The sequence below is a fragment of the Pecten maximus genome, chromosome 15 (genome assembly GCF_902652985.1).
Source record: "Pecten maximus chromosome 15, xPecMax1.1, whole genome shotgun sequence".
NCBI classification, from domain to species: domain Eukaryota; kingdom Metazoa; phylum Mollusca; class Bivalvia; order Pectinida; family Pectinidae; genus Pecten; species Pecten maximus.
The window spans coordinates 5,114,034-5,131,857 of NC_047029.1; the positions used below are offsets into that span (position 1 = coordinate 5,114,034).

At 37.3% G+C, this 17,824-nt stretch overlaps 1 protein-coding gene across 1 annotated transcript in view; it reads right to left on the bottom strand.

Annotated features, from left to right (window-relative positions):
• The window catches only part of LOC117343744 (mitogen-activated protein kinase kinase kinase 20-like), an 86,931-nt gene that overhangs the window by 62,197 nt on the left and 6,910 nt on the right, over nucleotides 1-17,824 (bottom strand). Inside the window, exons 6-16 of the mRNA XM_033906223.1 lie at nucleotides 17,577-17,605; nucleotides 17,048-17,131; nucleotides 16,174-16,227; nucleotides 15,662-15,748; nucleotides 15,029-15,158; nucleotides 11,349-11,536; nucleotides 10,867-10,911; nucleotides 9,983-10,010; nucleotides 9,195-9,331; nucleotides 6,530-6,592; nucleotides 6,134-6,232 (exon numbers count right to left, since the gene is read on the bottom strand). Coding sequence (XP_033762114.1) covers nucleotides 6,134-6,232; nucleotides 6,530-6,592; nucleotides 9,195-9,331; nucleotides 9,983-10,010; nucleotides 10,867-10,911; nucleotides 11,349-11,536; nucleotides 15,029-15,158; nucleotides 15,662-15,748; nucleotides 16,174-16,227; nucleotides 17,048-17,131; nucleotides 17,577-17,605 — 944 coding nt within the window. The remainder of the gene's footprint in view (nucleotides 1-6,133; nucleotides 6,233-6,529; nucleotides 6,593-9,194; nucleotides 9,332-9,982; nucleotides 10,011-10,866; nucleotides 10,912-11,348; nucleotides 11,537-15,028; nucleotides 15,159-15,661; nucleotides 15,749-16,173; nucleotides 16,228-17,047; nucleotides 17,132-17,576; nucleotides 17,606-17,824) is intronic.

The window sequence follows — 17,824 nt, forward strand, 5'->3', positions numbered from 1 at the left end:
ATACTTATTTGTATAGTACTCTTTATATTTCTTGATCAATATTAAAAAAATAAGATGTTTTTATGTGCTTGCTGCATTTTTCAATACTACAAGTGATCTGGTTACAGTAGCATATTTGTGAAACATCCTAGCTGTCATGGAAACCACTTTTATGGAATATTACACATTAAACTCATAAAAATTCACCTCAAATTATCAGTTGGGCCACAAACCAAATATGATTTACTTGACAGAGGAATCACTGTTTTCAGCAGTATCAAGTTAGAAACAATTGTTAATCTGGAACCAAAAAGTAAATACATGTACTTAAATAAGGGGAGATCAGTTGTAGATATAGAACTGACATCATCAAAACTTGTGTGTCTATAGCTGACATCATCAAAACTTGTATGTATAATTGACATCATCAAAACTTGTGTCTACTGACATCATCAAAACTTGTGTCTACTGACATCATCAAAACTTGTGTCTACTGACATCATCAAAACTTGTGTGTCTACGATTAATGTAGAGGTCCATAAGTCAATGCACTAACAATTATGCTTACTTTTCTCACCAGTTCAGATTTTCTTTGGATTTCTTTTGTTAATGTTATAATAACAGGCTGAATTTCCTTAATTGTAAGGACTCTAAAATTCTCATCTTCTGTGATATGTTAAGATTTTGGAGTCAAGAACAAATTTCACATCTCGTACAGTGAAATCATTGAAACCATGAACAAAATTTAGATGCATATAATTAAGTTAGTGCATGCAGTCTCAAGGGATGAAGTATAAAGTAATGACAGAGTTTGACCAAACTATGAGTATAATGCATTTATCACCATGGAAATCTACATGAATTGTTCTCTCTATTTTCATTGGCACATGAAAACAAAAAATGAACTGTGATACAAAAGAGAAAAAAAATTCTACTCTATAAAAATAATTTGAAATAGACCTTTTGAATACATATCTACATAAACAATATGCAGTTTCAGTCAGTTGACGAGTTTCTTTTTTTAAACCAGGACAGGATACATGTGCGAGATTAGAAGTACTTATGATATCTGTGAATCTGTATAAGGTTGTTAGTAAGATAGACTGACATATCTCCCACCAGTTACTGACATATTAGATCCCACAGCTGGTACGCCTGCATGTACTGCACACAATTCATGGTGCAGGATATGCTTTGAACTACCTATCTTTTACCATAAATGTTTTAAAAATAACCTTCTACACTGATCAAGACAATCATGAGCATGCCTGTAAAAGATTATGATATACTATTAGGAACATTTCCCAGTGTAAATACCAGTGATGCAGCACTATATTACTACACCACAAAAGGACAAATGAAAAAAAAATGTTGGGACACATTTCAGAATAACTATACCACAGTATAAATAATCAACAAAGGACAAAAGTAGCAGTTTAGCTACGATCGCTAATCAAAGGCACGCAAATACATGGAATATTCAACCAATTCATGATCTGACTGAAGTGTATGAAATAACAATGACTGTCCAGTCAAGTGGGAACAAGACTATCATTGGGTGGAACAATATATTGTCTCAGAAGCCAATTGAGGACATGTGACATTTATTCTTTTAACAAAATACATAAAATATGGAAATCTAACAAAAAGAACTCAATTTTCTGTGAAACCCTAGAGGCCCTAATAGGCTATATCACTCAACTGAGTTCTATATGTATATATAGTGATAAATTATATTTTGCTTATATATAAATTTCAAACTTTTCTGTGACCTTGAAATTAGGTCAAGGTCATTAATTTGAATAAAACTTAAAATAGTCCTTCATCCTATCTTTCTAAGGGCCAAAACCTCATGACCCTGGCCTTGCAAGCTTCCAATAATGCCAGGCAAAAAAGCATGATTAATATAAGTTGTTACAACTTTGTAACTTCGTATCTTTCTCACTTCTCAAAATACAGCTCACAGCATACAAAATTTCACCAAATTCATTCACATCTACTCAAGGTAAAGTGCAAAGGGTCATAACTCTATAAGATATGATTAAATCTGTCCCATCATTAAACTTGTCCAAGATCATACACAGAGGTTGCATACATAATTTCATTGAAATTTGATGATCATACATATAAATATTTACAAAAGTTATCATGTTCACAAAGTCCAATAGTAATAACCCAACACTATCGCCCCATGAACAGGTAGAGTCATTTTGAATCGAGGTCTCCTTGTAGTAGTTGGTCACTACCTCACTGAACAACATACTGGAGGCCTGCTGCATGCCATCCAGAGCAATTAGGGTAGAGTGCCTTTGCCCAAGGACACAACGTTAACCATGACAGCACAGACCATCCTGTCTCTTAGCTTCCCAGGAAACACAAACTTACACGGTTGGAGAATGTCAAATCACGCACCTCAGATCTCCACCTGAGATTACATGGCTGGCACTCTAACCGACTGAGTTATCGTGAAAACAGAGTACAGATCTCTGAAACAGTTGATGCTAGACCAGCAGACAAACTCCTGGTATTCATATAGAAATTACACAAATGCATATGTTACAACACAAATCTAGTACTACAGCAATGCAATGTCATGTAGGAACACTTTCATTTAACATTGAAAATGTGTCAACTGTCATGTGTAACAAAACAGGATGAAAATGTACTTAAGAAAGTCAGATGATTTCCAGCCCAAGTCAGACAGGTAGCCATTGTTCCTATGGCAGTATGTACTATGGTATTTATGAGTGGCAATTACATCACTGAGGTCAAATTACATGTACAATACATGCCTGTACAATCAACCAAGTTCTCTCAATGGACAGAATACAAACAACTGGTTGTAACCAGTAGTGACAAGGGGAGGGAACTCTGCCAGCAGACTGTATATGACGGTCACCATTTCTAGGACCTGTATACACAATCAAAGCCTCTTTCACAAATATTATCAAATTATTTTCTGAAGAAAAATTCCAAGATAGTTATAAAACAAGAAGAGAACTTCTCACTTGTGTTTTCGGATTTTTCGGAGCTCTAGATTCAACATTACTCTGTATGTGTGCCGATGTTTTCAGGAACAGCAGCCTCTGTGAAACACTACAGATGTGGGACTATCGTCAGTCATTCCAGATCTGTCAACATTGATAAAGGATGTTGGGACACTGAAACGGAAACCAGGCCAAATAGATTTACCTGGTCATGTAAGACGGACATACCGGCATGTCAGTATGTACCACAGTCTGTAGCCAACACTACAGCATGTACTATAACATCCAATCTCACAGTGACAAGAGTACAGTTAGTCTGGCGTTAGGTAATGTACATGATGTTACATCTGTGTAAAGATAACCAAGCCAGACACACACGAACACAGCTGTTTATGTAAAAGTCCTCACCAATTGTATCTTCTATTACCAGGAATTGTTCTAGTTTTCCAGGTGTAGTTCTCCACCACTTCAATAGAGAGGTCAAGGTCAATTTGTGGTGCTCCACACTTAAACAGGGGGAAGTGTCAAGGTCAATGTGAGGTGCTCCACACTTCAACAGGGGGGACCAAGGTAAATTCCACTCTTCATTCATTAGAGGGGTCAAGGACAACGTGCGATGGCCCATCACTTTAACACATCAGAGACCAAGATCAACATGTGATTGTTCATCATGTCAACAGATCAGAGATCAAGATCAACGTGTGATGGGCCATCAACTAAACAGATCAGAGATCAAGATCAACGTGTGATGGGCCATCAACTAAACAGATCAGAGATCAAGATCAACATGTGATGGTCCATCAACTAAACAGATCAGAGATCAAGATCAACGTGTGATGGTCCATCAACTAAACAGATCAGAGATCAAGATCAACGTGTGATGGTCCATCAACTAAACAGATCAGAGATCAAGATCAACGTGTGATGGTCCATCAACTAAACAGATCAGAGATCAAGATCAACGTGTGATGGTCCATCAACTAAACAGATCAGTGATCAAGATCAACGTGTGATGGTCCATCAACTAAACAGATCAGTGATCAAGATCAACGTGTGATGGTCCATCAACTAAACAGATCCGTGATCAAGATCAACATGCACTTCAACAGAGAAGGGATCCAGGTCAATGCAGTTGTCTCACATAGCTTTATTATTTTCTACTTTTATTAATTAAAATGTAAAACTTGTCCTTCTAATCTGATACCCATGTAAGTAATCAGGAGAACAATACTGTAATGTAAAAGTAGAGAGTATAAGGTTACCTTACTAGCTCAGACTAGTGGGAACTTCCCTTTAGCCTAGTGGTAGGATATTTGCCTTGAGAGCGGTGGCTGAGTGGTTAAGGTGTCCTGACACTTTATCACTAGCCCTCCACCTCTGGGTTACGAGTTCAAAACCTATGTGGGGCAGTTGCCAGGTACTGACCGTAGGCCGGTGGTTTTCTCCGGCTTTCCTCCACCTCCAAAACCCGACACGTCCTTAAATGACCCTGGCTGTTAATAGGACGTTTAACAAAAAACAAACAAACCAATGAGAGCGAATGGTCGCTAGTTCGAGCCTCAGCGCGGGGAGAGTTGTTTTCATGACTCCTTCCTATTACAGTAACACGTAGTGGTATATACTTCTCACCAGTGATAAGCTTGTGTGCTGGGCTTCCCTCTCAATATAACCCACAGATGACACTGTAAACCTCCTAATGTTCGCGGCTATTAGAGTTCACATTTTCACCAAATTACAAAGGTCCAAGGCTATCTAATTTAATGTTTCCAGCCAAGATTTATCCATTCCAACTATCAAAGGCAAGTTTTGTGGTGTTTTTGTAGATAGAAAACTCCCTCAAACCCTGTGAATGTTTACATTAGTCAAAAGGTGTCATGACAAATGTGTGAAGTATTTCATTTGCAGGAAAGCGTTGAGATTTTACATAGAAAAGATACCATCAACAGAATACATAGACTTCCTGCTGTTATGTATTCTAATGCACAGTAAGAAAAAGAGTTTCAAATCTACAATTGTAAATGTGTCTGGGCTATGTTTAGAATTATGTTGCCTTTTAATACATAGCCTTTGTTAAATTGTCTATTCTCAATCAGCTTATGACACTTTGCTTCAATCAACTGCCAAATGGTACTTACTGTAACTACTGGGATCTACTAACCAAAAATTATGGGTAAACTTTGTAAAGCCTTCAGTGGTATTTCAACCTGATTTTACTCTATATAGGTTTTCTATTTTTAGTTTAACCTTCCAGAAATCTCAACTATATGTGCAACTCAGCATCATATAACAACAACCTTAGTACCATTTTAGGTAGAGGCCTGATGACAAATAACAGAAAATTGAATACAATCATGGTTTCAACCAATTAATTACAAGTATGTATAATACTGATCATATCAATGTCACTTGTAATTTATTATAAATGGAGTCAATATTCATAGGAGATTGTTTTACTAAATATTCTACAACACAAAGGTCAATATTTGTTGTGTACCAGTCTGTGCCATTCGTTTAAAGTTCCTTAAATCCTCAATTTTGATGGAACACACATGTGTTGTGAATCTCATTTTTGTAGTTTTAAGATTTTCTGAAAACTGAAGAGTCCTGATAAAAAGGCATAAAATATGGCATCTTGATAATTAAAGCTAACTTTGTTTATAGTTAAGATTTTTCTGTGGTTTTACTTGGGTGTCGGTTTTATTTTGTTACATGATCCAGTGAACTTTATGTAATGAAATACATATATAATTACCACACTGCTGAGACGCACGACAACCCAAGTTTACCTCAAATATGATAACAAGATTTACAACGGAAAAAACTCACACAAAAATACTTAAAACTGTCATGAAATGTTGAGTGGCCTGTGTTAACTATATTATTACCGCTATCATATGTCAGACTAAGCAAGGTAGGAAGGGAGATAACTCTAACGCTCTCCACTCCACATGTAGGCTACTGGTACTTTCAGTGACTTTCATGGTCTAGACACCACAGGAAAACTGCTACATCATGATACCACAGACTTACAAAGTATTGCTAGCACTATGGTTTAATTCATGTTTTACATTTTTGCTCCTCCTTATCGCCTTTCAGATGTAATATCAAGAGAAAACGAATTTCAGGAATGAAAACAGCTCTAAGCACTTCTAAAAAGCATCACCTACCTTTTCAGAGGTTCCTTTTCTAAGATGATGGCCAAATATACAGGTAACTGTCACTTTCCTGTTGACAGGGGAAGTTGCTCGGTCTTTATTTGGGACATTCTGAAATGTAAGATAAACTAATTGGCAAACACCATCCAAGATAAGGAGCACTCAATCTATAAACCAATAGTACTGTTTATAAGGAAGACAAAATCATTATGATTAATTCAAAAATCAAAATCATCAACAGTTATCCGTAAAGGTAATTAGAATATATAGCTGGCCTTGTGTAGTAGGGTCCATACATCCTATATCAGTATCATTAATAGTTAACTGTACTTGTAGTCCAATCCTCACGAAAATTTTATTTTAAACCCAAATAAATCGATTCCATTTGTCTTTTCTCAACATACTTACTGAAGACAGTGGTGGGAAGTTCAAAAGGCGGTGGTTATGAGCTTTTAGAAGTTCTATCTCCGTCTGAAAACATTAATGAATTGATAGAAGGGTTCAAATTAAGAGCTATTCCAGTAAAATGTATATCTGACAAGAGGAATAAAAAAATCTTGGTAAAGGTGGGTTCTGAAGAGACTATTAACATTTTTATAGTACTGTATAAATTATATCACTTCTATGAGTGGTCCATGTAGACAAACCTGGAGAGCTCCCATTGGGAAGATATTTTACTGGAATAGCTAGTTATAAACAGCATTATCAAATAATACAAGAGGCCCATGGGCCTTAACGGTCATCTGACAAACACTTACAGCAGGGACACACCCCTCAATCCAGCATTATTACCATAAATCATTTATCGCAGCCAGTTATGTTTTAGATCAAATTTGGTTTTTATCCATTTAGCTTGTCCAGGAAGAGCAGCATCATAAAGCAAAATTTTAGCCAAGTTCCCATTTTTGGGGCATGCCCCTCTGTGTCCCAATGGGTCAGACAAGACTCATTTATATCAATTAGGATTGCCTTTCCCCAATGATGTTTCATGCTAAATATAGTTGTAATCAATTAAGGCATTAAGGAGGAATTGCATTTTAAAGAAATGTTTAACCTAAGCGCTCCTTTTGCCCCATCTTTTTTTCCCCAGGGGTCAAACCTGTCTCATTAAAAAATATGATTGCCGTCACCTTATATTTCACATCAAATCAGGTTGTAATCCACCAAAAGGTTAGGGAGGATTAGGATTTAACAGAAAATATTCACCAAAGTTCCCCTTTTGGGGCCCTGCCCCTAAGGCCCCAGGGGTCACACTAGCCTCGTTTATATAAAATATGACCACCCTTCCCAAAGGATGTTTCACACCATATTTCGTATTAATCCACCCAAGGGTTAGAGAGAAGTAGGATTTATAGCAAAAATTCACCAAAGTTCCCCTTTTGGGGCCCCGCCCCTCTGGCCCTAGGGGTCAAACCAGCCTCATTTATATAAAATATGATTGTCCTCCTCCAATGATGTTTCACACCAAATTTGGTAATAATTCACTATGGGGGTTAGGAGGAGTAGTATTGTAAAGCAAAATTTCATCAAAGTTCCCCTTTTGGGGCCCTGCCCTTCTGGCCCCAGGGGCCACACCAGCCTAATTTATATAAAATATGACCACCCTCCCCCAATGATGTTTCACACAATATCTGGTTGAAATCCACCAAAGGGTTAAGGAGGAGTAGGATTTTATAGCAAAATTTCATAAAAGTTCCCCATTTGGGGCCCCGCCCCTCAGGCCCCAGGGGCCACACCAGCCTCATTTATATAAAATATGACCACCCTCCCCCAATGATGTTTCACACAATATCTGGTTGAAATCCACCAAAGGGTTAAGGAGGAGTAGGATTTTATAGCAAAATTTCATCAAAGTTCCCCATTTGGGGCCCCGCCCCTCAGGCCCTAGGGGTCACACTAGCCTCATTTATATAAAATATGACCGCCCTCCCCAAATGATGTTTCACAACATATCTGGTTGAAATCCACTAAAGGGTTAAGGAGGAGTAGGATTTTATAGCAAAATTTCATCAAAGTTCCCCATTTGGGGCCCCACCCCTCAGGCCCTAGGGGTCACACCAGCCTCATTTATATAAAATATGATCACCCTCCCCAAATGATGTTTCACACAATATCTGGTTGAAATCCACCAAAGGGTTAAGGAGGAGTAGGATTTTATAGCAAAATTTCATCAAAGTTCCCCTTTTGGGGCCCCGCCCCTCAGGCCCCAGGGGTCACACCAACTTCATTTATATAAAATATGACCGCCCTCCCCCAATGATGTTTCCAACCAAATTTAGTTGTAATCCACCCAAGGGTAAAGGAGGAGTAGGATTTTATAGCAATATTCAGCTAAGTTCCCTTTTCGGCGCCCCGCCCTTCTGGCCCCAGGGGTCAGACCAGCCTCATTTATATAAAATATGATTGCCCTCCCCCAATGATGCTTCAAACCAAATTTGGAAGTAATCCACCCAAGCGTTAAGGAGGAGTAGCGTTTTGAAAGAAAAAGTTTACGGACGGCGCACGGCGCACGGCGGACGGCGGACGACGACGGACGAAGCACGATGACTATAGGTCATCCTGACCCTTTGGGTCAGATGACCTAAAAATCTATCAAAAAGGAATAAATGTATACATTTTTCTGCATAGCCGTATAATATTCTTTTGGCCCCGGATATGACGCGACAGGTGGCGTTACAGGTCAAGATGAAGTATGTGATTGGTCAATGTAGCGGTAGATGCAAAATGTAGATATGCAGTTAAAAACGAAACAAAGTTCAGATTGAATGCAAGCTGAATAAGTGGGTGTATCTTTTCAAATGACACATTAATAAAATTATATTCCTGACTCAAATGCAGTCTTATTATCATCAAATATGATTCAAACCGATATAATTTTGTTATCCGTGCTGAAATGCATTAGTTCGTTAATTTATTTCAACAGCAGATTTACATTATAATCACCAGCATTAAAACTATGCTGTTTATCTTTTTTAAAGATATTTCTTGTTTATTATGATACTGAACTGCTCTGAAAATTTATATCATCAAAACTATTTCAAAGTACAAGGCATGTACAAGCGGAGACACATACAAACAGTTCTAAGATGTGACCCACAGACATGATGCCCATATTTTTGAGGTCAGTCTGGGTCATAAGTAGTAGTCGTCGTCCCGTGATGTGGTTGTTGATAAATAGGTCAGCATACATCGCAAGGTCGTTCGTGTGACCTTGAAAATAGAAAGTAAGACAATCAGTACAGAAATGATATTATAAATCATGTTCATAGGGCATATGACTAAACAGCCTTATTACATAGATAGAGATTCTTTGATTACTGGAAATAACACACTATTTTCTTATACATTAGTATCATAAAAGTAAAGTCAGAGTGATTTATCAGTAATGGTCATTGGACAGTATAATTTTAACATTCCATTACAGATTGGATGAAGTTTCAACCACTTATAGTACAAAATAAAGAAGACTGAAAAGCTAGTTTTGGGACAAGAACCTTGATTTTGCGTACATATGGGAAGGGCAAAAACTTAGAAGCCTAAAATCTGAGAGTATAGCATATCATATTGACCACAGGTGTGAAATTCACTAGAGAAAAGGATTTCATTTAATTAAGAGAGTAAGTCTTAGAGATCACTATTTCATTGTTCTTTCTTAATCATATCACATGTGAACATTGTGGTTACTTTCTAACTAGTGTCCCATTGTTAAAATTCATCACCTGACTATTTACAATGGTATTTCTAACTTGTCAGTAGCTTATTTTTTATTTGAAACATTTTTCATTACCATTGACTTTTATTTATAATTACTTTCATGTGATTAATTCTTGTTATTATTTTAAACAGTTGACTTTTACTTACCATTATGCAGCTGCCGTACCCATTGATACTGAAACAAGGAAACACAATACATGTATGTAAGTATCCTGTATCTACTGACATGTGATTTTCCTCTGTATCAATTATCTGTCAAGTGTCTCACATCTCATTATAACTTCTCTTAAATTAACCCAAATCATGAAAATTCTAAGTGAAAAATAAAAAGTAGAAAACTTTGTACTCAATGTAAATGTGAACAGTAAATGTTGTATGTTTGATAACAGATATCGTAGTCATGTTAGAGTTAACTCCCTTGATTTCCAATATAAATTCTATTTGTAATTAAGTGATAGAAAAAGAATAATCTGATCATTTCAAATTCTTATTATCCCAAAAGATATAAAATCATTCATGAAGCCCCCAGTTTATTTCAATTTTGGTCACAAACAGAAGACTATTAAAAATATGAGGCTATAATCATTTGAATTTCCCTTTGTCTAAAACAATACGTATAGGTACTAAGATATATTTAAGCAACAAAAAGACTTAATTTAAGAAATAAGCAAAAATCTCCAGACTGGTGATGTTCAGTTTTGTTGTTTTGACCCTCTGATAGGTATGTGTGTCATTACAACAGAATGGTTCACAGACTTCCTCAAGGCATGATCAAGAACATGATTATCAAGTTTGAATAAAGCAGAAAGTTGGATCATAACTTATTTTTTTCCCATTTTTTTCATATATATAAATAAACATCATGGTCTGTGTGCTTAAAGACCATTAATCAAATTTGGAAGATATCAATTTTCAGTTGTGGCATTGAAAACTAAGTTTCCAAAAGCCTCTCTAGAGGAAAGGGCAATTTTCAAACCTATTGTCAGAAGAAACTTCATGAAGATCTGCAAACTGCATAAAGAAATATTTACCACATCCACTTCTCTCCAGGTGTTAACGTCATAGGAATCCAGTTTCTATAGGGAAATAAAATGAACAAACTTCTGAACAGATTTAGTAATATATAAACATTTCTGCAGAAATCTGAATCATTTCTTCTCAAAACCAACTTTAGTGCATTGTTTATCAATTTTTCATCATTTATATTGAGTATAAGACATTTATAAATTATGACAACTTTTAAATTATCTTATATACATATATGTCTTAAATCTAAGAAATATAGATTTGTTTTACCTTTAAATTCTTATTTATTGAAATATTGGACTAGAGTTATTTATTTATTTGCTATATAATGATAACTCTAACAATTTGACATTACTTTCTGCCAATCATTGTCAAATATTGTTAATGCCTACTTTAACATTGGCAGGACTGGTATATATATATACGGTATAACATAATTGTCACATTGCTTCCACATATTACATGAGTTATCTCCCCCTACACTTACCACAACTTTGAACTGCTGCTCCAGACTTTTCTCTCGTTCCTTTAATTTGTTTTCTCTTTCACGAAGTTCCTGTTCTTTTATGGTAATATTACGCTCTGCCTTTTTTAATCGTTCAATAGTGGCTTCTATTTCCTTCCGCCAAACCTCACGATGGTCGAGAAATGAATTAGTCTCCTCTGGTAAACTCTCTGGAACATATGAAGTTGATAAATACAATTAATATTTTAAAAGTGCAAAAGCATAGCTTGTAACTTGTCATAAATAGTCAGAATTAACAAGTTCCACAAATTAAGTATCAGATATTCTATGTGGTTCACCGAAGCATATAATTTCAATGAGAATGTATTAAAAATTTTAATTACATTAAAATTTCGATGTTTCAAAGTTCAAGGGACTAACAGAAAAACGTCGAAACAGCGGGACTTCGAATTATTCATGGTTGACAAAAGATCGATGTTTTCTTGATAATGACCAAAGCTGTTAACATTACATGTCCTCGGTGTCTTCCTGTTGATCGCCGCTATGGCAAGCCGTTTTAACATTTAATCCCATTTTTTTACCCATGAAAAGTAGCATCATGTCTTACATCCTATAATATGTATAAAATGTTTATTTCCTCACAACATAAACAATCTTATATGTATAAAATGTTTATTTCCTCACAACATAAACAATCTCTTCTATAACATATATAATCCTCAATGGTAAGACCAATTTCCCCTTTAGAATTTATGTAGTCAGTATTTATAGGCAAACATTTCAATAAGGGCTTGAAGGACTTTCTGGTCTCGATAATGGGCCACATTCCAAGTTGAAATTATTTCATATTTTCACATTCGCTTCCCAATTAACCATTTTCTTCCAAAACGAGGTAAAACGGCACCATCCTAATTATAAACTAGTGACTTTGTCGGTATTAAAATCTTCAACATTAAAAATTCCAGTGATACTACCTACAAGAGGCCCAGAGGGCCTGTATCGCTCACCTGGTTTCATGAGATATGAAATAAGAATGATGCTTCATTATATTTGTCGCTGGTATTGCTATGTCAATATATATCATAAGCATTTTATATGGGTACATGTACATTGGTTTTATTTTAATACTTTAAATGTCAAAAAGTGCATTAATCCATGAAATGAAATTGACTTTTGGCGCGACCCCATAGGGATGCTACCACACAAATGTGGGTGATTATACATTGTTTAGTTTCAGAGAAGATCTTGTTAAGACTAATTGACCCCTTTTAACCCTGCCCTCTGCCCCCTGGGGGGTCAGCTCCTTCCTTTATACAATTTTGAATCTCTACCCCTATAGGATGCTACCAGTCAAACCATTGCTAAGTTTCCGAGAATAATTTGTTTAAAACAATTTAGCCAAATTGACCCCTTTTGGCCCCACCCCTCAGCCCCCTGGCGGCCTGGGTCAACCCCAACATTTGTACAATTTTGAATCCCCACCCCATAACCATGCTACCATACAAATGTGAGTAATATCCATTGCTTAGTTTCAGAGAAGAAGTTGTTTAAACAAATTGACCAATTTTGGCCACGCCTCTAAGGCCCCTTGGGGGTCAGCCCCACCATTTGTACAATTTTGAATCCCCACCCCATAGGGATCCTACCAGGCAAATATGAGCGATATCCATTGCTTAGTTTCAGAGCAGAAGTCGTTTATATCAATTCTGCAAAACTGACCCCTTTTGGCCCCGCCCCTCAGCCCCCAGGGGGTCGGCCCCGTCATTTTTACAATTTCAAATTCCTACCCCAAGGTGATGCTACCAGTAAAATATGAGAGATATCCATTGTTTGGTTCCAGAGAAGAGGTCAATTATATGAATATAGCCCGATTGACCACATTTGGCCCCGCCCTTCAGGCCCCTGGGGGTTCAGTCCCATCATTTGTACAATTTTGAATCCCCACCCCATAGTGATGCTACCAGGCAAATATGAGTGATAGGCATTGCTCGGTTTCAGAGAAGAAGTTGTTTATATCAATATAGCCAAATTGACCCCTTTTGGCCCCGCACCTCAGGCCCCTGGGGGCCAGCCCCATCATTTGTACAATTTTGAATCCTCACCCCATAGTGATGTTACCAGGCAAATATGAGCGATATCCATTGCTCGGTTTTAGAAAAGAAGTCGTTTATATCAATACAGCTAAATTGACCACATTTGGCCCCGCCCCTCAGGCCCCTGGGGGAACAGCCCCATCATTTGTACAATTTTGAGTCCTCACCTCATAGTGATGCTACCAGGCAAATATGAGTGATATCCATTGCTCGGTTTCAGAGAAGAAGTTGTTTATATCAATATAGCCAAATTGACCACATTTGGCCCCGCCCCTCAGGCCCCTGGGGGCCAGCCCCATCATTTGTACAATTTTGAATCCTCACCCCATAGTGATGTTACCAGGCAAATATGAGCGATATCCATTGCTCGGTTTTAGAAAAGAAGTCGTTTATATCAATACAGCTAAATTGACCACATTTGGCCCCGCCCCTCAGGCCCCTGGGGGAACAGCCCCATCATTTGTACAATTTTGAGTCCTCACCTCATAGTGATGCTACCAGGCAAATATGAGCGATATCCATTGCTCGGTTTCAGAGAAGAAGTTGTTTATATCAATATAGCCAAATTGACCACATTTGGCCCCGCCCCTCAGGCCCCTGGGGGGCCAGCCCCATCATTTGTACAATTTTGAATCCTCACCCCATAGTGATGCTACCAGGCAAATATGAGCGATATCCATTGCTCGGTTTCAGAGAAGAAGTCGTTTATATCAATATAGCCCAATTGACCCCTTTTGGCCCCGCCCCTCAGGCCCCTTGGGGGCCAGCCCCATCATTTGTACAATTTTGAATCCTCACCCCATAGTGATGCTACCAGGCAAATATGAGCGATACCCATTGCTCGGTTTCAGAGAAGCCCTGAGGGGCCAGCCCCATCATTTGTACAATTTTGAATCCCCACCCCGTAGTGATGCTACCAGGCAAATATGAGCGATATCCATTGCTCGGTTTCAGAGGAGAAGTCGTTTATATCAATATAGCCAAACTGACCCCTTTTGGCCCTGCCCCTCAGGCCCCTGAGGGGCCAGCTCCATCATTTGTACAATTTTGAGTCCCCTACCCATAGGGATGCTTCTGACCAAATTTGATCAAATTCTGATCAGCGGTTATGAAGAAGAAGTCAATTGTTGACGGACGGACAGACGGACGACGGACGTACGACAGACGGACGGACGGACGACGGACGCCACGGTATGGCATAAGCTCACCTTGGTCCTTCGGACCAGGTGAGCTAACAAGTAACTAACTACCTAGTAAAAGGCATACACAATGAAGTGGCCGATCAAAATTATCTCAGTTCCCCACTGTTTCCCATCAATCACCTGTTGATATTGATATTTCCTGCATGGTTATTTAAGATTTTCTTCTCTTTTTAAATTAATTTCCATAATTCGATTAACATTCCTCCTCCTTAAACAGTATTTTAACAAACCCTGATCCTAATCCTGTCTGCCATGTCAAATAAACTAGCATTTTTTTTTTCTCAACAACTTCCATATTCCATTGAGTACCTGGGTATGCTATGAACAAGAGAGACAGCGTATGCTACCCTAGACTAGGAGTCCTGTGTTCAATCTTATTGACTCTATGGTCTCTGTTGATATTTACCGTCATTCAACATTGTGTGCAGTCGTGATAGGATATCCCTAAAGCTTGGTCGTCGCTTGGGTTCTATATACCAACACTCCTTCATCAGCTCTGCAAAGGTTGCTGGACATGTACTGGGGATAGTCAATCTCTACAAGACAAACGTTTTGCACTTATTGGTAAAAATGTCTTTGTTAATTAATATTTGCTTATAATAAATTTACACTTTTCGGTAAAAATGTCTTTGCTAATTAATATTTGCTTATAATTTGATAAAATATTCCTTTTCAATCATTATTTACACATAACCTTGACCTTCCTCAGATACAGACAATACTTTCTGTGTTTTATTAGTGCATACAACCTTGACCTACTTTAATTAAAGCTTATTTCCTTTCACATACAACCTTGACCTTCCTCAGATACAGACAATACTTTCTGGGTTTATTAGCGCATACAACCTTGACCTACTTTAATTAAAGCTTAATTCCTTTACATACAACCTTGACCTACTTTAATTAAGCTTATTTCCTTTCACATACAACCTTGACCTTCCTCAGGAACATGCAGCCAACAATTTTTTGTGTTATTCCATATCACAAATTACCATTATCAATCTGGCCTTATTTCTTATCCAAATTTATTAGGACCTACCTCTTCCCTCTCTACAACTAACCAGGCCACTTGGAAACCTTCAATTCCTCTAAATGGGACTTCATGAGTAAGTAGCTCCCAAAGGACCTAGAACAGATATGGGCTCATCAAGCATAGTGTTGATTGCTTCCAAATATAATATTTCACAAGTGACAAAAGTCATAATTACATTAGTGCAAATGTATCTTCATGTATTGTCAACGAATACTTATTAATACAAATTTAAGTTTCAAACATCAGCTGCAGCTGTCTAAGAGAATGACAGGCAGGATATAACAGTATATTCAGCAATAATCACATCTTATTGTTTTCAATTTAACAGAAAAAGTTCCAAAATTTGAGAACTGATAAATTAGCATATTTACAGTATTTGTAAATGAATATTATATACATGACAGAAATGATTGTTTTACATGTAGGTGGAATTTTATTACACATCATTAACTTTCTGACATTGGTATTGTTTATATAGACACAGATATGGGATAGAGTTTCTATGTGGTAGTACTTACTACTCCATACGACCAGGTATCACAGGACTCCGACACAGGTAAACTTTGTATGACCTGTAAAAAAGTACATTTATACAGGTCTGTATGTGATAAGGAGCTGCAACCAAACCTATCCATAAACCAGTAAATTATCACATGGTTCGAAATTACAACCAAGTTATTACACAAAAAGATCTGTATTACAGTGATAGATCTGTATTACAAGTAGATCTGTGTTACACAGGTACAGATCTGTATTACAGCAATAGATCTGTGTTACACAGGTACAGATCTGTATTACAGCGATAGATCTGTGTTACACAGGTAGATCTGTATTACAGCGATAGAGCTGTACTACAGCGATAGATCTGTGTTACACAGGTACAGATCTGTATTACAGCGATAGATCTGTGTTACACAGGTACAGATCTGTATTACAGCGATAGAGCTGTACTACAGCGATAGATCTGTGTTACACAGGTACAGATCTGTATTACAGCGATAGATCTGTGTTACACAGGTAGATCTGTGTTACAGTGATAGATCTGTACTACAGCGATAGATCTGTGTTACAGTGATAGATCTGTGTTACACAGGTAGATCTGTATTACAGCGATATATCTGTACTACAGCGATATATCTGTGTTACACAGGTACAGATCTGTATTACAGTGATAGATCTGTGTTACACAGGTACAGATCTGTATTACAGCGATAGAGCTGTACTACAGCGATATATCTGTGTTACACAGGTACAGATCTGTATTACAGCGATAGATCTGTGTTACACAGGTAGATCTGTATTACAGCGATAGAGCTGTACTACAGCGATAGATCTGTGTTACACAGGTAGATCTACAATATTTTTGTTAAAGACGTAACACAATCTCCTTACCTCTGGTGCCATCCAGGGAAATGTACCGGCCAGAGACATTTTCGTCGTGCTCCCCATAAATCGTGAGGCTCCAAAGTCACAGATCTGACAGTAAAGAATAATTGTTGTTCAAAATTCATTATTTCACAAATCAATGTTAAAGGCATTAATGTTCAGATATGTTTTAATATTGATAAATTAGTTTTGCCCGAGACAAGTATATCGTTATACGACAATACAATAAACAATAAGAGAATATAGTTATAATACAGAGGTCATTGGATTCATTTAATTTTTTCTTAAATTGTTGAATTCCAAATTATAATTAGAGTTGTTCCAAGATTATCCATGTGGGAGGGTGAGGGGCATTTTCTTCAGAAACACATCCCTCCAACCCCTCCTACACAGATCCTTCTAGAATAGCCCTAATGTCAGTACCTCGATCCCACCCCTCCCACACAGATAATTCTGGAATAACCTGTTGAGTTTCTGTCTCAAATGTATATTTTACTTCACGGTTTATTGACTAGACCTCTGTTTTAAAACTTACCTTACAAATCCAGTCGTGTGATATCACCACTGAAATATCGAGAAAATATAATAAGAAACCAATGTTCTCACTCAACTAAACAGTATTAAGTTACTAAATGGTGGAAAATCACAGGAAAAAATGAATATGTATTTTGTTTTTAAATATCTCTGTCACAACAAAGATATTATTATTGTGGTGAGTTTGCACAGGGTTTAACATTAACAACAGCCAGTCATATTACCGAAAAGTCGTCACCGGTAGAAAAT